This window comes from Mustelus asterias, chromosome 21 (assembly GCF_964213995.1).
Source record: "Mustelus asterias chromosome 21, sMusAst1.hap1.1, whole genome shotgun sequence".
Lineage (NCBI taxonomy): Eukaryota > Metazoa > Chordata > Chondrichthyes > Carcharhiniformes > Triakidae > Mustelus > Mustelus asterias.
In genome coordinates this window covers 702,982-729,561 of record NC_135821.1, presented here as the reverse complement: position 1 = coordinate 729,561, position 26,580 = coordinate 702,982, and the positions used below count along the sequence as shown (strand labels likewise).

At 46.5% G+C, this 26,580-nt stretch overlaps 1 protein-coding gene across 7 annotated transcripts in view; it reads right to left on the bottom strand.

Moving 5' to 3' along the window:
• The window catches only part of med25 (mediator complex subunit 25), a 62,294-nt gene that overhangs the window by 20,519 nt on the left and 15,195 nt on the right, over positions 1-26,580 (bottom strand). For 4 of the 7 annotated variants that reach the window (XM_078237243.1, XM_078237244.1, XM_078237246.1 and 1 more), the window contains exons 5-16: positions 24,098-24,196; positions 22,545-22,665; positions 19,117-19,273; positions 15,822-15,997; positions 13,688-13,796; positions 9,824-10,053; positions 8,073-8,189; positions 7,386-7,471; positions 6,638-6,695; positions 3,835-3,942; positions 1,483-1,671; positions 74-181 (exon numbers count right to left, since the gene is read on the bottom strand). In XM_078237243.1, coding sequence (XP_078093369.1) covers positions 74-181; positions 1,483-1,671; positions 3,835-3,942; positions 6,638-6,695; positions 7,386-7,471; positions 8,073-8,189; positions 9,824-10,053; positions 13,688-13,796; positions 15,822-15,997; positions 19,117-19,273; positions 22,545-22,665; positions 24,098-24,196 — 1,558 coding nt within the window. The remainder of the gene's footprint in view (positions 1-73; positions 182-1,482; positions 1,672-3,834; positions 3,943-6,637; positions 6,696-7,385; positions 7,472-8,072; positions 8,190-9,823; positions 10,054-13,687; positions 13,797-15,821; positions 15,998-19,116; positions 19,274-22,544; positions 22,666-24,097; positions 24,197-26,580) is intronic. The other 3 variants (XM_078237245.1, XM_078237247.1, XM_078237249.1) reach the window with 1 other exon arrangement.

The window sequence follows — 26,580 nt, the reverse complement described above, 5'->3', positions numbered from 1 at the left end:
AGTTTCTATATACCCTGAAATGTTTGAAATACGAATTGGCAATGTGTGAATATTTATTTGTGATCATTCATACCTGTTGCTGCTGCACTCCTTGAGAAACCGGCATTGCTCCAGGTGCCTTCTGCATAAATGCTGGAGTGGGGAGAGACCCGGTTCCCATTGGCTGCGACCCACTTATCTGCTGCCAAATAAAGAAGATACAAGATGACACAAATAAATCTATTATTATAAAGTGCCCACAATCATTTATTTCTTGCCTTTCTTCTTAGAATCATAGAATCCCAACAGTGCAGAAGGTGGTCATTCGGCCTGCACTGATAACAATCCCATTCTGGCCTATCCCCATAACCCCACATATTTACCCTACTGATCCCCCGGACACTAAGGGACAATTTAGCATGGCCAATCCAACTAACCTGCATTTCTTTGGACCAAGGGAGGAAACTGGAACATCCGAAAGAAACTCATGCAGTCATGGGGAGAACGCAGAAACTTCACACAAGTGACCCAAGGCCTGAATCGTACCCAGGTCCCTGGCTCTGTGAGGCAGCATTGCTGACCACTGTGCCACCGTGCTGCCCCAATGTTTCCTCAATGGTTTCAGAGACAGGAGTTTAACAGTATGCAGTGGAGATAGAAATAAGCCATCTAGCTATGTAAGAAAGTTTTTTTGCAGGGGGGGGGGGGGGGGGGAGGGGTTGGAGAAATTAAAGTTTTAAAGCTTATTTATTAGTGTCACAAGTAAGCTTACATTAGCACCCACAATGAAGTTACTGTGGAAATCCCCTTGTCGCCACACTCCTGCGCCTGTTTGGCTACACTGAGGGAGGATTTAGCATGGCCAATGTAACTAACCAGCACCTAACTTTTGGAGTGAGAGGGGAAACCCATGCAGACACGGGGAGAACGTGCAGACTCCAAACAGACCGTGACCCAAGCCGGGAATCGAATCTGGGTCCCTGGCGCTGTGAGGCAGCAGCGCTAACCACTGTGCCACCCTTATACTGGCACCATTCTGTTTAGAAAACCATCCTATGGGTTGCAGAAGTCAAGTTTCTCCTTCCTCCGACTGAGGAATGGGCATCGTAAGGGCACTTAAACCACCCGACCCCTTCGCAAAATCAGGCCATCAACTGGTACAGCAAGTTGAGTGAATACAATAGCTTCTCCAGTTCATGATAATGCGATAGTTTAACACAAACAGCACAACGTTAAAGCTGGGTTAAGAATAGTACACCCTAAAAGCACACTTTGGAAGGTGCTCTGCTTGTTAGAATCACTAACTGGATCTTATTTACGGATGAAGTGATTTATACACTTGGGTTTGACAGCATTACTGACCATCGGCATCCTCAGACACACAAAGATACCAATACATTCAGCGGATAAAATGGACAGAAATACACTCGACAACCCCACCCAAAGGCATTGCCAGTCTGAAAGACGCAGTATTAACTCGAGATTTCTGATCAAGCTGCTTACGTTCCTCTGCTGTTCAATTTTCTGCTGCTGCGCTTTCTTGTGGTTGGTGATGACCAGTCGGATTCCGTTCACAAAGCCACTCTGATCATTTGGGATCAAGCCCATGAAGATTTTCTTCTTGGAGGAGTAGAGCAGCATCAAGACACGGACCTCACACGGAGCACTGTGTGGGAAATGGACACAACCCGCCTGGAAGAAACACGGAGTCGGGATTATGGCATCGATGTTGAACAGATTTCCAGGTGTGAATGCATCTGGCAAATTCCCACTATTCTAGAATTGATGCGCAATCCATTCTTTAATGCCCTGCTCTTAGTAATCCCACAGCTCGTGCAATCGGTCTTGCTCAAAGGGGTTTCTATTAGTACATCTAATTCTTCAGTTTCCCTTTTCATAAAATTCCTACAGTGCAGGAGGCCATTTGGTCCATCGAACCTGCACTGACAACAGTCCCACCCTGACCCTATTCCCATAACCACCCCATGTATTTACTTCTTGTGTACAATAAAACAGAACATAGTGGAAATACACAGCAAGGCAGGGCCCACCTACATTTCAGACTTGCAGCAGCCACAATATTTGGCATTTATCTTTATGTGATCACTCATTTTGCTAGCTAGCCTCCTTTCAGTAATTGTTGCACGCATGTACACACACACTCTGCACCCAACCTCCTTTCCAGACACGCCGGGAATAGGTTCATACTGAGTATTAACACAAGTGTAGACCAGTTTAACCAAGTGCGGGGAAAAGAAATAGGCCATTCCAAGCAATTCCATGGTATACCATGCCAAAGCATTTAGATGTGGAGATGCCGGCGTTGGACTGGGGTGGGCACAGTAAGAAGTTTAACAACACCAGGTTAAAGTCCAACAGGTTTATTTGGTAGCAAAAGCCACACAAGCTTTCGGAGCCTTAAGCCTCTTGAAGCCACTCACCTGAAGAAGGGGCTTAAGGCTCCGAAAGCTTGTGTGGCTTTTGCTACCAAATAAACCTGTTGGACTTTAACCTGGTGTTGTTAAACTTCTTACTGTGTTAAAGCATTTAGAGTCAGATATTTACAGCATGGAAACAGGTCCTTCGGCCCAACTTGTCCATACCGCCCCTTTTTTTTAAACCCCTAAGCTGGTCCCAATTCCTGCATTTGGCCCATGTCCCTCTATACTCATCTTACCCATGTAACTGTCCAAGTGTTTTTTAAAAGGCAAAATTGTACCTGCCTTTACTAGTGCCCCTGGCAGCTTGTTCCAGACACTCATCACCCTGTGTGTGAAAGAATTGCCCCTCTGGACCCTTTTTTGTATCTTCCTCTCTCACCTTAAACCTATGCCCTCTAATTTTAGACTCCCCTATCTCTTTGGGTAGGGGAGTCTAAAACTTTGCTCAACCCATCGTGACAAGTCTGGGGGGAAAACAAGAGTCAAAATCCCACTACACTCGGAAAAATAAATCACTGAAAAATAATTTACATTAGAAGTGAGATATTGGGGACTAAGGGTTTAGAAGACTGTACAAGATTAAAAGGCCACATTCCACAAATCAATGCAATACACACTCAGTTTGAGGTTTTAGTTTGGTTTATTTATCAGTGTCACAAGTAGGCTTACATTAACATTGCAATGAAGTTATTGTGAAAATCCCCTAGTTGCCACACTCCGGCGCCTGTTCGGGTACACGGAGGGAGGATTTAGCACGGCCAGTGCACCCTAACCAGCACGTCTTTCAGTCTGTGGGAGGAAACCCACGCAGACACGGGGTGAACGTGCAGACTCTGCAGCGACAGTGCACAAGGAATTGAACCCGGGTCCCTGGCGCTGTGAGGCAGCGACGCTAACCACTGTGCTGCCCATTTATCGTTACAGGACTGACACCTTATCCTTCAAGCCTCCAATTTTTCCAGTTGATAGCAATTTTCCTACTCCAACTCCTTTTTTTCTCCCTCTTCACAATACTATCGTCAGTGCTTTGAATTCCTATTGCTCTTATTAAGCACCATATATAACTAACCCACAGGTTGTATTTCCTCCTACATCCTCATGCCTGGAATAATTACTGAATGCCAATCCAACTTTGGGGGGGGGGGCTTCAAATTCATGAGACTTTCCTCAATTTTCACTTCCTCTCAACCCGGAGGCTGTTAAAAACCCAAACCTGGCCTCACCCAAGCACCACCTCTTCATGCAGTTCCTGCTCACTTTCCATTCTTGCTGCTAACCTCCTGGGAAGGCTAAGGCTAACCTGGAAACTGGGCTCCTGACCAGAGATTGTTCAGCGACAAAAGAAAGCGCTAATCTCCAGTAACATCATTCGAAAGTTGAAGTGCTTGGGGGGAGGTCACACTCGGGTACTTACAAAGCCATTGGCCATGATTCGATACAGTCCCTTTAACGACTCCAAATCCTTGTTCGTGAACTGAAACTGAACCATTCGCGAATTACGGAATAAATGTCCAAGTGTTGTCTAGATAGTTGAGGCGGGGAGAGGGGGGAGGGTAAAAGGACAAGAACAGTAGTTAGTCAGGATGGCAAATCAGAGCAATAGCTCCCTGCTCTCCTTTCCTCATTCCCACCCCCAACCCACTAAATGATAATATTTGTTTCGTGATCTTGGGTGAAGCGAGATTGTAAGCAAAAAAAAAACCCATCAAATGCAAATACAGTGATCTGCTGGCAGCAGACAACATAACAGTGGAGAGATAGGAAATGTCTAGTAATGATTTGATTCATAATTGTCACATGTATTGGTATACAGTGAAAAAGTATTGCTTCTTGCGGGCTATACAGACAAAGCATACCGTTCAGAGAGAAGGAAAGGAGAGTGCAGAATGTCGTGTTACAGTCATAACTAGGGTGTAGAGAAAGATCAACTGAATGTATTTGATTTATTATTGTCACATGTATTGGGATACAGTGAAAAGTATTGTTTCTTGCACACTATACGGACCAAGCATACTGTTCATAGAGAACGGAAGGAGAGCGTGCAGAATGTATTGTTACAGTCACAGTTAGATTTTCATTTGATTTATTGTCACATATATACAGTGAAAAGTATTGCTTCTTGTGCACTATACAGACAAAGCATACTGTTCATAGAGAAGGAAAGGAGAGGGTGCAGACTGTAGTGTTACAGTCATAGCTAGGGTATGATTTTGATTTCACTTATTGTCACATGTATTAGCATACATTGAAAAGTATTGTTTCTTGCGTGCTATACAGACGAAGCATACTGTTCATAGAGAAGGAAATGAGAGAGTGCAGAATGTAGTGCTACAGAGATAGTTAGGGTGTAGAGAAAGATCTACTTAATACGATCAAAAGTCTGATGGCAGCAGGGAAGTAGCTGTTTCTGAGTCGGTTGGTACGTGACCTCAGACTTTTGTATCTGTTTCCTGATGGAAGAAGGTTGAAGGGAGGATGTATAGGGTGCGTGGGGTCCTTAATTATGCTGGCTGTTTTCCTGAGGCAGCGGGAAGTGTAGACAGAGTCAATGGATGGGAGGCTGGTTTGCGTGATGGACTGGGCTTCGTTCATTTTGTAGTTTCTTGTGGTCTTGGGCAGAGCAGGAGCCATACCAAGCTGTGATACAACCAGAAAGAATGCTTTCTATAGTGCATCTGTAAAAGTTGGGAGGAGGTCACTCCGGGAAAGCTTAATGAGCCAGTTGGTCTTTGCTGCAATTTTGTTGGAAGATGAATTAATATTTCCCAATAATCAATACAGGATCACCATAACCAACTGCAAAAAGTACATCCAATCTCTTCCTATCAGAGTACGTCTGACTTCCCCGACCTATAGAAGTCTATTTATTAGTCACAAGTAAGGCTTACATTAACACTGCAATGAAGTTACTGTGAAATTCCCCTAGTCGCCACCCTCCGGCGCCTGTTCGGGTCAATGTACCCTAACCTAGAAACATAGAAACTAGAAGTAGGATGGGGCCATTTGGCCCTTTGAGCCTGCTCCACCATTCATTTTGGTTAAATTCAATATCCTGATCCCGTCTTTCCCCCCCCCTCTCCCACTCAAATCCCTTGATCCGTCTAGCTCCAAGAGCTATATCTAATTTCTTCTTGAAATCACGCAACATTTTGGTCCCAACTACTTCCCGTGGTAGCGAAGTCTGAGGTCATGTACCAACCGACACAAGAACAGCTTCCTTGCTGCCATCAGACTTTTGAATGGACCTACCTCGCATTAAGTTGATCTTTCTCTTACACCCAAGCTATGACTGTAAAACTACATGCTGCACTCTCTCGTTTCCTTCTCTATGAACGGTATGCTTTGTCTGTATAGAGCGCAAGAAGCAATACTTTTCACTGTATGCTAATACATGTGACAATAACAAGTCAAATGAATTCCACACATTCACCACTCTCTTGGTGAAGAAATGTCTCCTCACCTCAGTCCCTTATCCTCAAACTATGACTCCTAATTCTGGATTCCCCCACCATCGGGAACATTCTTTCTGAATCCACCCTGTCTAATCCTGTTAGAATTTTATAAACTTCTACGAGATCCTGCAGCATGCAGGAGATGTCTGCAAGCAGAGCAGAAGTGGACAGATGATGATACTATTTTTCAATCCTTCCACAAAGTGCTTCATTTCTAACTGATGACTATTGGACAATCCATAGAATCCCTACAGTGCAGAAGGAGGCCATTCGGCCCATTGAGTCTGCACCGACCACAATCCCACCCAGGCCCTATTCCCATAACCCCACGCAGTTACCCTGCTAATCCTCCTGCACGAGGGTTAATTTATCATGGCCAATCAAGCTAACCCGTACATCTTTGAACTATGGAAGGAAGCCGGAGCACCCGGAGGAAACTCACGCAGACACGGGGAGAATGCGCAAACTCCACAGAGACAGTGACCCAAGCCGGGAATCGAACCCGGGGATCCCTGGTGCTGTGAGGCAGAAGTACTAACCACTGTGCCGTCCTATCTGCTCCCAAGGCTCGTCTTGGTGGTAAAGTACCAGCACAGCTAACCAAGAAACATGTAAACAGCACCGCATCACCATGGATTTCCTCTACATTATTCGCTCATTTTTTTTCCCCTCCCTCCCTTAAATATCTCTTCATTCCATCAAGTAACCTCCCCGTGATCAATACATCGAAGATAAAATCTGGCCAAACAGCCCTCTCCTGCTTACCAACAGCTGTTGTGGAATGAGCTGCATGATTAGTTTCTGAGGCCACTGGTCTGTCTTTCTGTAGAAGAATTGAGAGAAGAGAGAGGTTAAAAAAGTGTCAGTGAAGCAGAGCTCACTGCCCTTAAACAATCGGTTCAGCATTATAGAACAGTACAGCACAGAACAGGCCCTTCGGCCCACGATGTTGTGCCGAGCTTTATCTGAAACCAAGATTATGTTCTAATCTCAGACATACCGCGTTCCCTTAGCTAACAAGGAATTTGGAAAGTCTTTCATATGCAGAGAGGAAGAGGGAGTCTCACCTGTCAAAGCCTCAGCAAACTCAACATAAAAACAAAAGATGCAGATCCGGCACAGTGGTTAGCACTGCTGCCTCACAGCGCCAGGGACCCGGGTTCAATTCCAGCCTTGGGTCACTGTCTGTGTGGAGTTTGCACGTTCTCCCCAGTGTCTGCGTGGGTTTCCTCCGGGTGCTCCGGTTTCCTCCCACAGTGCAAAGATGTGCGGGTTAAGTGGATTGGCCATGCTAAATTGCCCCTTAGTGTCAGGGAGACTAGCTAGGGTAAATGCATAGGGTGATGGGGATAGGGCCTGGGTAGGGTTGTGGTCGGTGCAGACTCGATGGGCCGAACAGCCTCCTTCTGCACTATAGATTCTATAATATCATGCTTGGCCTTTTTAAAAAAATGGGCCCCTTCTGGTAAGACAATTCTTCAAACTATGAATATCTTTAAGCTCTTGCACTTACAGGTTCTCGCCCGGGTTGACGTACACCTGACATGGAAGTGACCGTGTCAACTTTGCGTTTAAATCCACCGATGCAGGTTTGGGCTTCTGCGGAAGGCGAAGCAAAAAGAAAGTTCAATCCGGGCAATGTTCAGTAGAGTGGAGTCAAGTTTTGAAAAGCGACTTGACCTCTGAAGTTATAACGCGCCAATGGCAGGAGTATTTTTAACCATCACTGTAAATATTTATACACCAAGTGGCTGCGCAATCGTACTTCGAGCTAATTACAAATTTTTCATTTTCAAAATCTTCTCTCTGGTGGGTGGTGAAAGAGAAATGTTAAGTTTCAAACACTGGATAAAAGCAAATTACTGCGGATGCTGGAATCTGAAACCAAAAGAGAAAATGCTGGAGAATCTCAGCAGGTCTGGCCGCATCTGTAAGGAGAGAAAAGAGCTGACGTTTCAAGTCCAGGACAAAGGGTCATCTGGACTCGAAACGTCAGCTCTTTTCTCTCCTCACAGATGCTGCCAGATCTGCTGAGATTCTCCAGCATTTTCTCTTTTGGTTTAAGCTTCAAGCAGTTGGATTACGACGGACTACGCCGGTCATGCCTTTGTTAGACATTCAGGACACTTTAATCCTCCAATTTGCTCCGCCGCAATCATTCTGGCCAATAGAAATACACACAAACACAGACACTTCTCACCTCCTGCCATTCCAACACCCCACTCCATGCTAAGATCTTATTGGCCACTGAGCCAGGAGGTGGAGGTGCCACAGTGACCCCAACGACATTTCCAGCACTGGTTCCAACACCCACAGTCTGCAGGAAGAACAGAGGCAGGGATGCGGTTACTAAATCATTGAGATTCGACGAGTACCAAAACTGGATTAGTCACATAAATACTGTGGCTACAAGAACATATCAGAGGTTGAGAGTTCTGCAGCAAGCAACTTATCACACAACTTTCCAAAGCCTGTCCGCCATCTACAAGGCACAAGTCAGGAGTGTGATGGAATTCTCCCCAGTTGCTTGGATGAGTGCAGCTCCAACAACTGAAACTTCATGGGTATCTTAGCAGGATCATTATATACATACAAAGACAATATGGCTTTTATTGAAGGCAGAACATTACACACAAAATGTGCTGAAGTAACACAAGCTCCACACCATCCAGGACACAAGGAATTCTCTCCACTTGCTTGGATGAGTACAGCTCCAACAGGCAAGAAGCACGACACCATCCAGGACAAAGCTGCCGACTTGATTGGCAGCCCACCCACAGACATTCAATCCCTCCATCACCAGTGAACAGTGGCGGCAGTGTACATCATCTGCAAGATGCAGGACAGTAACCAACCAAAGCTCCTTCTGAGACCTCTACCACCTAAATGGGAACATTACCACCTACAATACCCTTGTGTCACACACCACCCCGAATTGGAGATGCATAGCCGTTTCTTCAAAGTTACTGTGTCAGCATGATCTGGACAGGTTGGGTGAGTGGGCAAATCAATGGCAGATGCTGTACAATTTGGATAAATCTGAAGTTATTCACTTTGGAAGCAAAAACAAGGTGGCAGATTAGTACCCGAATGGCTGTTAATTGGGAGAGGGGAGTGTGCAGCGGGACCTGGGTGTCCTTGTTGAAGGCAAGCATGTAGGTGCAGAAGGCAGTAAAGCGGGCAAATTGAGAGAGGTTTCGAGTACAGTAGCAGAGATGTGTTGTTGCAATTATACAGGGCCTTTGGTGAGGTCACACCGAGAATATTGTGTGCAGTTTTGGTCTCCTTTTCTGAGGAAGGATGTTCTTGCTCTCGAGGGAGTGCAGCGAAAGTTTATCAGGCTGATTCCGGGGATGGCAGGACTGATGTTTGAGGAGAGATGGACTAGGTTAGGACTGTTTTCACTGGAGTTCAGACGAATGAGGAGGGATCTCATAGACTTATAAAATTCTAACAGGACTAGACAGGGTAGATGCAGGGAGGATGTTCCCGATAGTGGGGGAGTCCAGAACCAGGGGTCACAGTCTGAGGATTTGAGGTAGACCATTTAGGACAGAAGTGAGGAGACATTTCTTCACCCAAAGAGTGGTGAGCCTGTGGAATTCATTACCACAGGAAGTAGTTGATGCCAAAACACTGAATGTATTCAAGAGGTGGCTGGATATAGCACTTGGGGCAAATGGGATCAAAGGTTATGAAGAGAAAGCAGGATTAGGCTATTGAGTTGGACGATCAGCCATGATCGTGATGAATGGCGGAGCAGGCTCGAAGGGCCGAATGGCTCCTATCTTCTATGTTTCTAAATCCTGGAACTCCTTCCCCAACAGCAGCGGGAGAAAGTATCCACACATCATAGACTGCAACAATTCAGGAAGATGGTTTTGTTACCACCTTCTCAAGGGTGATAGATAATAAATGTCAAAAAGAAATAGAAAAAAAAGAGTTACTCACCATGGACTGCTGGTTGGGCTGCTGTGCCGCCTGTGGTTGCTGTGATAATGGAACGCCAGTGGTAACCGTGGGCACCAGGCTAGACTGTGCTGCTGCAGTCATCATGGAAGCCGTGGATGGGATGACTTTGGTCAGACTGGCCACGGGGGTGGTCGTTAATGCTTGTGGAGTGGTCTGGCTGAACATAGCTCCTACACCAGAAACAGGAGGGATTTGGCTGACTGCAGGAACTGCGAAAGAACAAAGCATGAAAAACAACCGTTTAGCCATCTCTGGGGCAAGGTTTTAAACATTTTTTCCATCAGCAACAGTATAGTGAGAATATAAAGAACAAAGAAAATTACAGCAAGGAACAGGCCCTTCGGCTCTCCAAACCTGCACTGACCATGCTGCCCGACTGAACTAAAACCCCCTACCCTTCCGGGAACCATAACCCTCTATTCCCATCCTATTCATGTACTTGTCATGTAGGTCTAGGTGAATATATCACATTCCAACAATTTTCTTCCCTCAGAATCAGAGGTTTACAGCATGGAAACAGACCCTTCGGCCCAACTTGCCCATGCCGCCCCTTTTTTTAAAAAACCCCCTAAGCTAGTCCCAATTGCCCGCATTTGGCCCATATCCCTCTATACCCATCGTACCCATCTAACAGTCTAAACACTTTTTAAAAGACAAAAATGTACCCGCCTCTACTACTACCTCTGGCAGCTCGTTCCAGACCCTCACCACCCCGTGTGAAAAAATTGCCCCTCTGAACACTTTTGTATCTCTCCCCTCTCACCTTAAACCTATGCCCTCTAGTTTTAGACTCCCCTACCTTTGGGAAAAGATATTGACTATCTAGCTGATCTATGCCCCTCATTATTTTATAGACCTCTATAAGATCACCCCTAAACCTCCTACGCTCCAGAGAAAAAGGTCCCAATATATCCAGCCTGCCCCTATAACTCAAACCGTCAAGTCCTGGTAGCATCCTAGTAAATCTTTTCTGCACTCTTTCTTGTTTAATAATATCCTTTCTATAAATAGGGTGACCAGAACTGTACACAGTATAAATGTTTCTAACTGTATACCTCTTCTAGATGTACTTGGTCTCACTGGGATATGATTCTGCAAACTGGCACAGTGGTTAGCACTGCTGTCTCACAGCGCTAGGGATCCGGGTTCAATTCCCACCTCGTGTCACTGTTTGTGTGGAGTTTCTCCCCGTGTCTGCATGGGTTTCCTCCAGGCGCTCCGGTTTCCTCCCACAGTCCAAAGATATGCGGGTTAGGTTGATTGGCCATGCTAAATTGACCCTAATGCAGGGTAAATGAGGGTTGCAGGGATAGGGCCTGGGTAGGATTGTGATCGGTGCAGACTCGATGGGCCAAATGGCCTCCTTCTGTACTGTAGGGATTCTATGAAGCCTTCTTCTCAAGTATCTTTCCTAAATAGTTGAACCTCAAAGCCCAGACACAGAGTACATAGGTGTCATAGAGGTTTACAGCATGGAAACAGGCCCTTCGGCCCAACTTGTCCATGCCGCTCCTTTTTTAAACCCCTAAGCTAGTCCCAATTGCCCGCGTTTGGCCCATATCCCTCTATACCCATCTTACCCATGTAGCTTTTTAAAAGACAAAAGACACTGGCGGGCTAGATTTTTTTTTCATGGGATGTGGGCATCACTGGTATGTGTTTCCCATAATAATGGCCCCTGAACTCAACTGTCTGCTTGGCCAATTCAGCGGGCAGCTCAGAGTCAGCCATGACTGTAACACTACATCCTGCACTCTCTCCTTTCCTTCTCTATGAACGGTATGCTTTGTCTGTATAGCGCGCAAGAAACAATACTTTTCACTGTATGCTAATATGCGTGACAATAATAAATCAAATCAAACCAAACCAAACCACACTGCTGTGGGTTTGGAGTCACATGTAAGCCAGACCAGGCAAGGGCGGCAGATTTCCTTCCCTGAAGGGGACATTCGTGAACCAGACTTTTTTTTTTAAAAAAGAACGACGAACCACAACGGTTTCAAGGTCACCATTACTGAGACTAGCATTCATTCCAGCATTTTCTATCTCTCGATTATTAGTGCAGTGGCATTAGCACCATACCACCGTCTCCCTGGAGGTTATTTTGGAGGTAACACCTCACCAAGCCAAATCAAATCCTGTCCTTAATCAACATCCTTTCAAGTTAATGTTATCACTGAATACTACAGTACAGAAGAGGCCCTTCAGCCCATCGAGTCTGCACCGACGCATGAAATGCCCTGACCTGCCCACCTAATCCCACTTGCCAGGACTTGGCCCACAGCCTTGAATCATAGAAATCATCTAGAAACCCTACAGTGCAGAAACAGGCCATTCGGCCCATCAAGTCTGCACCGACCACAATCCCACCCAGGCCCTACCCCCATATCCCTACACATTTACCCGCTAATCCCTCTAACCTACACATCTCAGGACACTAAGGGGCAATCTTAGCATGGCCAATCAACCTAACCCGCACATCTTTGGACTGTGGGAGGAAACTGGAGCACCCGGAGGAAACCCACGCAGACACGGGGAGAATGTGCAAACTCCACACAGACAGTGACCCAAGCCGGGAATCGAACCCAGGTCCCTGGAGCTGTGAGGCAGCAGTGCTAGCCACTGTGCCGCCCCGTGTTATGGTGTGTCTTTGAAAGGAGTTCTGATTGTCAACTGGAATGTTTGCCCCGGTTCTCTCTCAACAGACGCTGTCCAACTGGTCAAATTACTCCAGCATCATCTGTACTTATTTCAGAAACAGTCACTGCATAGCAATCCGAGATGATATGCTGCATATACCCATCTCCCCCACACCAATATACCTAATGCTGCTCTGACCACAGTTAGCTAACTCAGCACAGGCTAGGAATCAAACATTTAATCTTTGTGGTTTGTCTGGTTTAATAGCACACCGTGGCCCCATCAGGGAAACAAGTGTAACCTGTAGCTTCATAGCAAGACTAGAAAAATATTACTTAGTATTTTGTTGCTCCAGAAATAGTCGTCAAAGTCACCCATTTAAGACCGTGATGAGGAGAAATCTTTTCGGAGGGTCACTAGTCTGGGGAACTCTCTTCCCCATAGGTGGTAGAGGAAGGGTCATTGAATATTTTTTAAGGCAAAGCTAGGGGGCACGGTGGCACAGTGGTTAGCACTGCTGCCTCACAGCACCAGGGACCCGGGGTCAATTCTGGCCTTGGGTGACTATGTGGAGTTTATACGTTCTTCCTGTGTCTGTGTAGGTTTCCTCCGGGTGCTCCGGTTTCCTCCCACAGTCCAAAGATGAGCAGGTTGGCTGGATTGGCCATGCTAAATTGCCCCTTAGTGTCCAAAGATGCGTAGGTTATATGGATTAGCCATGGCAAGCGTGTGACGTTACAGGGATAGGGTCTGATACTCTGTCAAGAGAGTCGTGTAGACTCAATGGGCCGAATGGCCTCCTTCTGCACAGTAGGGATTCTATGATTCTAGATTGCAACTTCATCAACAAGGGAATCATGGAGTATTGGGGGTAGCTAGGATAGCGACAATGAGGCCACAATTGGATCAGGCATGATCTTGTCGAATAGCAGAACAGGCTCAAGGGGCCCAATGGCCTACTCCAGCACCCAATTTGTATGATCATATAATGAGTTCCGAAAAAAAAAGGGGTAAAAAAAAAAAGGCCAACTCTGCATCAACAAGCTAAATGACAAACTGGATGAGGGTGCACAAGTTAATTTATGGAATTTTGATCGAGCTCCATGCAGACCTGTGTCTACCATACCTCACTGGCCACTAGTGGGGCCACAGATTGATAGAACCCGGTTAGGGTCACAAAAGTCTCTGATGTTTGCATCTTACATCGATTGGTTGATGGGACCACGGCTGCCTTGAGCTGATTGGTCGCTGTTTCCACGGCAATCTGAGCAGCAGCTTGAGCAGCAGCAAGGGAGCCGGACACTGCAGGGCCCTGCGGATAAGAGAGAGAGAGAGATTCAAGGCAAGCTACACCAGGGCAAAGCAGGCACACACAACCTTGTTACCACAAAATCATGAAGCAAGTGTACATTTTGTTTTTCTCTTCTCAAGGCCATTTCGGATACACTTGCTGGCGCGACGTCGTGGCCTGACAATAATGCTTCCCACGCAATTTCAACATCAACAGTGCCTGCATCTTGTACTCAATGCAACACAAACCGTCAGGAGTGGGGACGGCGTGGCGGCACAGTGGTTAGCACTGCTTCCTCACAGCGCTGGGTTCGATTCCCAGCACGGGTCACTGTCTGTGTGGAGTTTGCACGTTCTCCCTGTGTCTGCGTGGGTTTCCTCCGGGTGCTCCGGTTTCCTCCCACAGTCCAAAACACGTGCTGGTTAGGGTGCACTGACCTGAACAGGCGCCGGAATGTGGCGACTGGGGGAATTTCACAGTAACTTCAGTGTAGTGTTAATGTAAGCCTTACTTGTGACGAATAAATAAACATTTTAAACTTTGAGTTTAACGAGTAGGAATACATTGATAGATCTGTCAAAGTGTCCACACTTCCTGCTGCCTCGGGAAACCAGTCAGCATAATTAAAGGACCCCACGCTCCCTGGACATTCTCTCTTCCACCATCTTCCGTTGGGAAAAAGGTACAAAAGTCTGAGTCTAACAACCGACTCAAGTATAGCTTCTTCCCTGCTGCCATCAGACTTTTCAATGCACCCATCATATATTAAGCTGATCTTTCTCTTCCCCCCTATCTGTAACTGCAACACTTTATTCTGCAGCCTCTCCTTTCTTTCTCTCCTCTGTACTCTATTAGCGGTGTGTCTTGTCTGTATAGCAACGCAAGAAACAATACTTTTATTGTATCCCAATACATGTGACAACAATAAATCAAATCAAAAGTAGGGTCGTTTGCCAGCAATTATGATGTTGAGCTCCATTCACAACTGGTTCAATAATGAAGCAGCCTACAGCAGGACGCAGATGGCTCTTGAGTTTGGGCTGACATGTGATAAATAAAACACATGCCATCTAAATGCATCATCACTGCCACAACCTCTTGGGATACGGGGCATTGAGCAGGAGCTGTATTGGATCCATGTAATCCCCCAGATCAGCAATACCTTTGTTTTAAAATTCTCATCTTTGTGTGTTCCAATCCCCCCCATGTCTCTGTGACCCACCTCCGTTGTCTCCTCAGCAACATCAATTTATCTTGCTCGCCAGTTGTCACAGATCATGCAGGAAGGCGGCAAATGGGATGTTGGCCTATATCGCAAGGGGGATAGAATATAAAAGTAGAGATGTCTTGCTGCATCTGTACAGGGCATTGGTGAGGCCACAGCTGGAATACTGTGTGCAGTATTGGTGCCCTTATTTGCAGAAGGATATATTGGCCTTGGAGGGAGTGCAGAGAAGGTTCACCAGGTTGATACCAGAGATGAGGGGTGTTGATTATGAGGAGAGACTGAGCAGATTGGGTTTGTATTTGTTGGAATTTAGAAGGCTGAGGGGGGGATCTTATAGGGACCTATAAGATAATGAAGGGGCTGGATAGGGTAGAGGTGGAGAGATTCTTTCCACTTAGAAAGGAAGCTAGAACTAGAGGGCACAGCCTCAAAATAAAGGGGGGTCAGTTTAGGACAGAGTTGAGGAGGAACTTCTTCTCTCAGAGGGTGGTGAATCTCTGGAATTCTCTGCCCACTGAAGTGGTGGAGGCTACCTCGTTGAATATGTTTAAATCACGGATAGATGGATTCCTGATCGGTAAGGGAATTAGGGGTTATAGGGATCAGGCGGGTAAGTGGAACTGATCCACTTCAGATCAGCCATGATCTTATTGAATGGTGGGGCAGGCTCGAGGGGCTAGATGGCCTACTCCTGCTCCTATTTCTTATGTTCTTATGTTAAGACTCTAATTTATGTCAGAGATGGTGGAGATGTGTTGGAGGCCGGTCTGGAGAAAGTAATCAGCTCTTGGGTGATTCTAAAGGTTAAGCGCATTTACCTGGTATGGCTGTGAGACTGAAGGTATTGCCTGGGACTGTGATGGTGGCTGTGATTGCGATAGCTGGGGTGTCTGTGGTTGACTCGACAACAGGCTCGGTTGTTGCTGTGCTGATGGTTGTGGCTGCGGCGGAGCTGGCTTCTGTGGTATTGTATTCGCTGCAACTGTTCCTCCACCTACGGGGCACAAAACAGGTCAAGAACGGCAGCAAGTATGCATTTTTACACTGATCCAAAGTTACGAATATTAATGTGGTGGTGCTGAGGGGACCGAGTGCAACATAAACAGTTACTTTCTCTTTTTAATACCCGGCTCTCCTGCAGAAATGTTACTTCACTGATGCAGAATATCTTCCAGTACCTCAGTTTAGACACTATTACTCAAACAACCTTCAACAGGATATTTAACTGCAGGGCAAATCCAGTGCTGAGCCCAGCAGCATGTTCACCTATCCACACATTTCAACAGAGGTAGGAACAAAAGAACAGGAGGCCTTGGGGTGGCACGGTGGCACAGTATTTCGCACTGCTGCCTCACATGGCCAGGGATCCGGGTTTGATTCCCGGCTTGGGTCACTGTCTGTGCGGAGTCTGCACATTCTTTCCGAGTCTGCGTGGGTTTCCTCCGGGTGCTCCGGTTTCCTCCCACAGTCCGAAAGACGTGCTGGTGAGGTATATTGGCCGTGCTAAATTCTCCCTCAGTGTACCCGAACAGGCGCCGGAATGCGGCGACTAGGGGATTTTCACAGTAGCTTCATTACAGTGTGAATCTAAGCCTAATTGTAACATTAATAAACTTCAAGCTTTTCGGCCTTTGGGCCAGTTTCACCATTCAAAGATGTATGGGTTAAGTTGATTAGCCATGCTAACTGTCACGGGATTAGCAGGGTAAATATGAGGGTTACAGGAATAGGGCCTGGGTGGGATTGTGGTCGGTGCAGACTCGATGGGCCGAATGGCCTCCTTCTGCACTGTAGGGATTCTATGATTCTAATGATATTATGACTAATCTGTAACCAACCTCCATACATATACCTTTGCTGCATGTCCCCGAATACCTTTGGTTAACTAAAGTCCATCAAGCTCAAGATTTAAAATTAACAAATGACCTGGCATCAATTTTACAGAAGAGAATGCCACACATTCTTATCACCGTTTGTTTGTTGAAGTGTTTTCTATCTTTGCTGCTGAAAAGATTGAGCTTGAAGGAAATGTCCCCAGTTCTAGACTCCAAAACCAGCCTAAATAGTTTCTCTCAATCTACCCTATCAGTTTCCCCTCAATATCTTGAAAGCTTCTATCAAGTCACCTTCTAAATTGCAGCGAACACCACTCCAGTTCTTCCCATAACTTAAACTGCGGAATCCAGCTATCATTCTGGTAAATCTGCACTGCCCTCCCTCCAAGCCAAGGTCATTTTGATAATGATCAAGAGCAGCAATCCAGGCTGATGTTTGCCCCCTTTACTTCTGAAGCCAGATGTAGTAAACCATAGAATCCTTCAGTGCCGAAAGAGGCCATTTGGCCCATCGGGTCTGCACTGACCACAATCCCACCCAGGCCCTATCCCCACGCATTTGCCCTAATCCCCTTGTCACGAAGGGGCAATTTAGCATGGTCAATCCACCTAACCTGCACATCTTTCACACTGTGGGAGGAAACCAGAGCACGGGGAGAATGTGCAAACTCCACACAGACGGTTACCCGAGGCTGGAATTGAACCCGGGTCCCTGGCGCTGTGAGGCAGCAGTGCTAACCACTGTGCCAATGCAACTGAGACTAAGGTCCAACACAACTGACCAAACTGACCCATCCAAATCCAGAACTGGATTTAAATACAGGCCCCCCACACCAATGAGAGAAGTGTGTTCAAACCAATTACATTTATCGAGTGCTCAAGACCTGTAAATAAAGGAGGGATGATTCAGAGAGAGTGCCATTATTCTCACTATCCAGACCCAGCTTTTAAAAGGGAGGCCACTCCTTATTGGCAAAAAGGGTTTAAAATCTGAAATTATGCAAGTTTTCTTTTCTAAAATTAGACTTGGAGCATGGGCAAAAGTTTTCTCCAAAGACATTCCTGCAACCACTGCAGGAGTTTACACTGCAGCATTACGGCAAGCTGATTTTCACATTTATAAGAAACATACTTTACTGTGGGCTGGCATGGATTTGATGGGCAGAATAGCCTCCTTTGTGCCTTAATGACTTTTCCCAATAGCTCAGCAGTGAGCCATGCCGACAGGAAATATCCCTAGTCTATGCGAAAGTTCTTAAAATTATCTTCAACCACCAAAGCTATAGAGGGGCCGTCCCTGACACTTCAGCTCTCACAGTAAGTCCACGGCCATCACTGTTTTGTGCTTGGGGTGTTCAGTGTAGGTTAGAGGTCCCTCCAATGACATTTTCCAGGAAAACTTTCAGGATTCCGCAAACCTCCTCGGAGATCAGCTCGGAAATGCGCTTGACCCTCCCCGTGGTGAGCCTGGCTGCGAATGGCCAGCTTAGTGATGCCCTGGATGCTGCCGTGGAGCATTTTGCGGTGTCGCTTGGCTGCACCTTCACCCAGCCCCTTGCTGCCTTTCCCTCTACCCGACTTGATCTGCACTGAACGACCTCACTGCCAACCCGGCTGAGATGAATTAATTCAGCACAGACTAGCTTAGCTCATCTAGGCTGGGGCTCGACTGAGATCGCCACAGGTCTCCACCGGATTACTATCTAATGATCCCTGGTGGGATGTCCGCTTGTGTGGAAAAGGGGCACATATAGTCGCAGACTCCGATCGGATTCCTCCACCAAGAATAATCTTGCCATCCTACGATGGGAACCCATTGGCCGTTGCTGGAAAACATAGGTGCCTGGTGAGGACAGGATGGGCCGCCGACTGTGGTGCTCTCCCTTATTGGGTATCTTGCTAACGTCCACCACCAAGATTCACACACGAAAATGACCACTATCGGGGAGTGTCTGAAGCCCAGAGGAACTATGCTTTCAGAGGGGACGGGGAGCAGTGGAAAAAGAGGGAATCTTCCATCTCGTCTTCTCCCCTATCGTTTTTGATGTCAGTTTGCATCATAACAGTTGGCCACTTCACAGACTGTAAGGCATTTTAGGATGTTTGAGATCCCGAGAAGGCTTTATGTAAATGTAGCTGTTTCTCTTGCTGATGCCCTGGACTTCCAAGGGTTACAGTGCACATTTTCTGGTTTTGATAGCTAGCTAGCCCGACATGGTGGCTTGGGCAACAGACTACAGGGAGCCAGGGACAGGAACGATGGTGCTGCAGTACTCACCTGGAAGCACCATTCCCCGGATCATTATCATGTGGCGTGGGTCCTGACTGTAGTCCTTAAGTGGAGTCTCCACGACGTTGCCCAGAGCAGCTTTTTCGAAGAGTACACGTAAAGCGGGCAGCTTACGAGGCGACACCACGGAGAAATGGATCCCCCTCTGCAGAAGAAACACATGATACAACATGTTAAAACCAGAAGTAATGAGATGGTGAGTAGCAGGAAAATAGACAACTCTATCTTAACTACACAAGGAACCAAACTTGTATACAATTCTCCATCACAAAACATAAGACCATAAGATGTAGGAGCAGAATTAGGCCACTCGGCCCATCGAGTCTGCTCCGCCATTCAATCATGGCTGATATTTTTCTCACCCCCACTCTCCTGCCTTTTCTCCATAACCCCTGATCCCCTTATTAACCAAGAACCTATCTACCTCTGTCTTAAAGACACTCAATGACCTGGCCTCCGCAGCCTTCTGTGGCAAAGAGTTCCACAGATTCGCCACTCTCTGGCTGAAGAAATTCCTCCTCATCTCTGTTTTAAAGGATTGTCCCTTTAGCCTGAGGTTGTGCCCTCTGGTTCTAGTTTTTCCTACTAGTGGAAACATCCTCTCCACGTCCACTCTATCCAGGCCTCGCAGTCTCCTGTAAGTTTCAATAAGATCCCCCCTCATCCTTCTAAACTCCAACGAGTACAGACCCAGAGTCCTCAACCGTTCCTCATAGGACAAGCTCTTCATTCCAGGGATCATTCTTGTGAACCTCCTCTGGACCCTTTCCAAGGCCAGCACATCCTTCCTTAGATGTGAGGTCCAAAACTGTTCACAATACTCCAAATGGGGTCTGACCAGAGTCACATACAGCCTCAGAAGTACATCCCTGCTCTTGTATTCTAACCCTCTCGACGTGAATGCTAACATTGCATTTGCCTTCCTAACTGCCAACTGAACCTGCACATTAACCTTAAGAGAATCTTGAACAATGACTCCCAAGTCCCTTTGTGTTTCTGATTCCCTAAGCATTTTTATAAATTACATTATCTCGAGGACGTTTGTTAAGAGGCCCTATTAGAAGGATTTGTTCACTAAACTGATGTAGAATCCCCTACAGTGCAGAAGGAGGCTATCCAGCCCATCGAGTTTGCACCGACTCTCTGACAGAGCATATTACCCAGGCCCTCTCTCCCACCCTATCCCAGTAGCCCCATACATTTAGCATGGCTAATCCATTTAGCCTACACATCTTGGGACACTAAAGGACAATTTAGCATGGGTGGCACGGGGGTGGCACAGTTATTAGCACTCCTGCCTCGCGGTTTCAAGGTTCAATTCCGGCCTCGGATGACTGTCTGTGTGGAGTTTGCACGTTCTCCTCGTGTCTGTGTGGGTTTCCTCCGGGTGCTCCGGTTTCCTCCCACAGTTCAAAGATGTGCAGGTTAGGTGAATTGGCCACGCTAAATTGCCCCCTAGTGCCAGAGGAATTAGCAGGATAAATACATGGGGTTATGGGAATAGGGCTTGGGTGGGATTTTTGCCGGTGCAGGCTCGATAGGCTGAATGGCCTCCTTCTGCACTGCAGTGATTCTATGATTCTCTACATGATATGATGGTTATTGGGCTCGAATAGATACAGGGGGTTCAAGATTTAAAGTGGGAAAAATAATGTCACACCCAAGACATAGGAATTAACTTATCTTAGCCAAAGCCGTGCATCAGGTCTTAACACCCAGATATACAAAAAGAGAGGGAAAAAAAAAAAATCAGGGTTTCTGCTGGTGACCATCTAATGCACCCAGCAAGTGCGGTGTGTGGATAGCAGATGGGAGCAGGATCACTGTCTGTGTGGAGTTTGCACATTATCCCCCGTGAGTGCGTGGGCTTCCTCCGGGTGCTCCGGTTTCCACCCACAGTCCAAAGATGCGCAGGTTAGGTGGATTGGCCATGCTAAATTGACCCTAGTGTAGGAGAGATTAGCAGGATAAATGTGCGGGGTTACGGGAATAGGGCCTGGGTGGGGTTGCGGCCGGTGCAGACTCGATGGACTGAATGGCCTCCTGCACTGTAGGGATTCTATGATTCAAGCTTGCCGCTTATTCCCCCCACCCCCAAGCACAGAACAGTTCCCTTGTTCTCACTATCCAGCCTCACATAGGAAGATTAGTTGGGAGTGGCAGGGGTGAATGGCGCCTGGGAAACTTCTCCCTTTCCCTCTACCAAAGTGTCTGCAGCTTTAAAACAGAAATAGTCACAGAATTGATATAGAACAGGAGGCAGCCATTTGGCCCTGATGCCATGTCAGATCTACCTTAGAAGGTCAATGTGTTTGGGGAATGGAATTATTGCATGGTTGAAAACTCAGATAGACACCATACAAATCTTGCTTGCTTTTCTTCCAAAGACCTTTGAGGTCTTTCTGGCTAATTTGCGAGTTTATCTGAACCTGAATAGCTAACCTGCGCTTCTATAATTTCAAGCATTGTCACAGGTAGACCAAGTGCTTAAAGCATTCTTACACCTTCCCTTTACTAACCACAACTGGGGTTACACCAGGCTGCTTTACCAAAAGGAGTCAGCAATTTGTTAATTTCCACACTTTCACTCTTGGTCTTTCGCATTCATGAGCTTATGCAGGAGGAAATAACCAAGCTTATAGAATCATAGAATCCCAGCGCAGAAGGAGGCCATTCGGCCCATCAAGTCTGTACCGATTCTGAGAGTATCTTACCTAGGCCCTCTCCCACACACCATCCCTTTAACCTCACACATTTAGCATGGCCAATCCACCTAACCTACACATCTTTGGACACTATGGGGCAATTTAGTATGGCTAATCCACCCTAACCTACACATCTTTGATCACCAAGGGGCAATTTAGCATGGCCAATCCACCTAACCTACACATCTTTGGACACTATGGGGCAATTTAGTATGGCTAATCCACCCTAACCTACACATCTTTGGCCACCAAGGGGCAATTTAGCATGGCCAATCCCCCTAACCTATACATCTTTGGACTGTGGGAGGAAACCGAAGCACCCGGAGGAAACCCACGCAGACACGGGGAGAATGTGCCAACTCCTCGCACACAGTCACCCAAAGCTGGAATCGAACCCAGGTCCCTGGTGCTGTGAGGCAACAATGCTAACCCCCTCTGTGCCACCGTGGCATCCTAGATAAAGGTTTCTCTCAGGTAGTCCAGAATCTGGGGGATTAAATATGTCTGAGAATGAGAAACCATAAATGTGAAGCAATATTAAAAGCCACAGCTGGGTACATTTCAGGAACAACTGGCAATGTTTTGTTCGATTAACAAGACGTATTCCACAGTCATCTCAGGAAGATCCCTTTCCCAATTTAGATCACCATACTGCCACCTCCCCAGTGCCCATAATTCTTCAGCTGCGCACTAGCCGGTGAAAACACTCACATCTCCAATCATCTGCACCAGATTATCAGTCGTGAAGCCAGAGTACGTGGTGCTCTCCACAGCCGGTAGTAGGTACGGAGGAGAGTTGCAGATCAAAACGCAAACTTTGTGAGTCTGCCCACTGAAAGAGAGAAAGGACAATAGTACAAAGATCCAATCAAATCTGTATTCCAATCCGGCTATCTCAGTCCACTAACGCTACATTTGTTCCAACCTGTTATTAACAAGCCATTTGATTCACCCCCAGCGAAAGACGTGCTGGTTAGGGTGCATTGACCCAAACAGGCGCCTGACTGTGGCAACTAGGGGAATCTCACAGTAACTTCATTGCAGTGTTAATCACGCAAAGCAGCCTCCCATCCATTGACTCTGTCTACACTTCCCGCTGCCTCGGCAAAGCAGCCGGCATAATCAAGGACCCCACCCACCCCGGACATTCTCTCTTTCACCTTCTTCCTTCGGGAAAAAGGATACAAAAGTCTGAGGTCACGTACCAACCGACTCAAGAACAGCTTCTTCCCTGCTGCTGTCAGACTTTTGAATGGACCTACCTCGCATTAAGTTGATCTTTCTCTACACCCTAGCTATGACTGTAACACTACATTCTGCGCCCTCTCCTTTCCTTCTCTATGAACGGTATGCGTTGTCTGTATAGCGCGCAAGAAACAATACTTTTCACTGTATGTTTCTACATGTGACAATAATAAATCAAATCAAAAATTAATGTAAGCCTTACTTGTGACTAATAAATAAGCTTTAATTTTACAATCAATTTGTGAAGAGCAGAGCCTAGCATAGCACTTGGTTACGTTTTAGTCTGGTTAGATTCCAGTGCCCAAAAAGTGACTACACACGCTAATTTTTAGGCTATGCCCCCAGTCCTAAACTCCTCTAACGGCAGTTGTTCCTCCCAATCCACCCTCTCTACTCTCGTTAAAATTTGAAAACTTCAATCAAATTCCGAGGGACACAACTTTAGTTTGAGAGAATCTCTCCTCTCTGTCATTTAACCCTCGGGGTTCACCTATCATTTTGGCAAACCTAAGCGGCGTTCCCTCCGTGGCCAATATATCCTTCAAGCAGCTCCCACGCTCATGCCATCTTTTGGAAGAGACATTAATGGGAGGGTCTTGCTAGCCCTTTCAAATGGATGTATAAGACCCCATGCCAAAATTTCAAAACCCTCCCAGGTGTCCTGGTCAACAAACACCACTAAAAACAGGTCATTTATTATGTTAATGTTTGTGGGATCTTGCTGTGCACAAATCTGCTGCCACATTTCAATACAACAGCATCCGAACTTTCAAGAGTACTTGGCGATAAACCGCTTGTGAACGTCCCGAGGTGAAAGGTGCTATATAAATTGCAAGTCTTTCTATTGTCCCATCATTACCATTGTGAACTAGAAAAGACTTCTAGACCTCTCAGCACAAGAACAGCCGGCACAGATCCATGACTTGTCACAGCGCCCCACGGTGCTGTTCCAAGAACGATAACTTTCAAAACATCAAATCGAAACTTCAAAACAAAATAAGACTTTTAAAAAATCTTACATCTGCTCGCGCATTTTCTTGAAGTCATCGAAGAGCTGCAGTGCCGTGCTGAGTCCCTCCGCAATCAAACTGCAGCTCTCCCCTCCACCCCCCATGAACCTGAGGACACAAAACAGATTATTTTGATGAAAAATAGCTCTCAAGGATTTTTGGAGGGGGAATGTGGAAATTAAGCCTACCCTTTCATCATAGCTTCACAGAACCTGTACAAACCCACTCAATCTCATCTCTCTCAAATCCACAGTTTCGACCAGAGCCCATTTAACAATCATTGTTTATCTTCTTTAGTATTCCACTGGTTCATTAGCCTTTGGGTGCACATTTTCTGCCTGACTTCTCCCTTTAACTCCAAACTTTTATTATGATCCCCTGGTGTGTTGAGTCATGCACAGTGAACACTTTTCCATTCTCACAGAGTCATAGAGGTTTACAGCATGGAAACAGGCCCTTCGGCCCAACTTGTCCATGCCGCCCCTTTGTTTTTAACCACTAAGCTAGTCCCAGTTGCCCGCATTTGGCCCATATCCCTCTACACCCATCTTACCCATGTAACTGTCTAAACGCTTTTTAAAAGACAAAAGATTGTACCCGCCTCTACTACCACCGCTGGCAGCTCGTTCGAGACACTCACCACGTTGTGTGTGAAAGAATTGCCCCTCTGGACCCTTTTCTATCACCTTAAACCTATGCCCTCTAGCTTTAGACTCCCCTACCTTTGGGAAAAGATATTGACCATCTAGAACATAGAACAGTACAGCACAGTACAGGCCCTTCGGCCCTCGATGTTGTGCCGAGCTTTGTCCAAAACCAAGATCAAGCTATCCCACTCCCTATCATTCTGGTGTGCTCCATGTGCCTATCCAATAACTGCTTGAAAGTTCCTAAAGTGTCCGACTCCACTATCACAGCAGGCAGTCCATTCCAGACCCCAACCACTCCGAGTAAAGAACCTACCTCGGACATCCCTCCTATATCTCCCACCATGAACCTTATAGTTATGCCCCCTAGTAACAGCTACATCCACCCGAGGAAATAGTCTCTGAACGTCCACTCTATCTATCCCCCTCATCATCTTATAAACCTCTATTAAGTCTCCCCTCAGCCTCCTCCGCTCTAAAGAGAAAAGCCCCAGTTCCCTCAACCTTTCCTCATAAGACCTACCCTCCAAACCAGGCAGCATCCTGGTAAATCTCCTTTGCACTCTCTCCAAAGCTTCCACATCCTACCTTTGGGAAAAGATATTGACTATCTAGCTGATTGATGTCCCTCATTATTTTATAGACCTCTATAGATCACCCCTAAGCCTCCTACATTCCAGAGAAAAAAGTCCCAGTCAATCCAGCCTCTCCTTATAACTCAAACTCATCCTACATCGAACCTCCAACAGATTACTTTATATTTTTTCCAGATTTAAATGAGCAAAGGTGCTTAAATTGTTTTCTTAGTGTTCGCTAAGTTAACTTTGCGCTCTTCACTTTGCTAATAAATGAGCAACTTTTGTTTTTTTTTTAAAAACAAGCTTGCAGAATAATCGTCTTCATCACAAGATTGTGAAATGAAATCAGATTCATGGCTATGGCCAACATTCTCAATTACCACCCAACCAGAAACTGGCTGGTGTTTACCAGGCACATTGAGACTGTCACAATGAAAGCTGTCAGCATTGGCTCAGCTGGAAGTGCTCCCGTCTCTGAGTCAGAGGGAATGGAATAAAAATAATCTAGGCTGACAACCAGTGGGGTTCTGAGGAAGTGCAGCACTGTATACAGCGCCTGGCTTCGGATGAGACATTAAAACGCAGCTCCCAGTTGGCCATGAAAGGTAGATCGAAGGAACAGCTGGCACTGTTTGAGAGTGGCAGCGGAGATAACCCAGGTAGCCTGGGCCAATAATTACCCCTCAATCGATAGCACAAAAACATCTTAATTACTCGCACGGTGGTTAGCATTGCTGCCTCAGCGCCAGGGAACCCGGGTTCAATTCCCGGCTTGCGTCACTATCTGTGTGGAGTCTGCACGTTCTCCCCACGTCTGCATGGGTTTCCTCCGGGTGCTCCGGTTTCCTCCCACAGTCTGAAAGACGTGCTAGTTAGGTGTATTGGCCATGCTGAATTCTCCCTCAGTGTACCCGAACAGGTGCCGGAGTGTGGCAACTAGTTTCACAGTAACTTCATTGCTGTGTTAACGTAAGCCTACTTGTGACACTAAAACATAAACTTTAAAACTGTTAGCAGGAGCTCACTCTGCACAAATTATGTGGAGGGTAGGTCTTATGAGGAAAGGTTGAGGGAGCTAGGGCTGTTCTCTCTGGAACGGAGGAGGCTGAGGGGAGACTTAATAGAGGTTTATAAAATGATGAAGGGGATAGATAGAGTGAACATTCAAAGACTATTTCCTCGGGTGGATGGAGCTATTACAAGGGGGCATAACTATAGGGTTCATGGTGGGAGATATAGGAAGGATATCAGAGGTAGGTTCTTTACG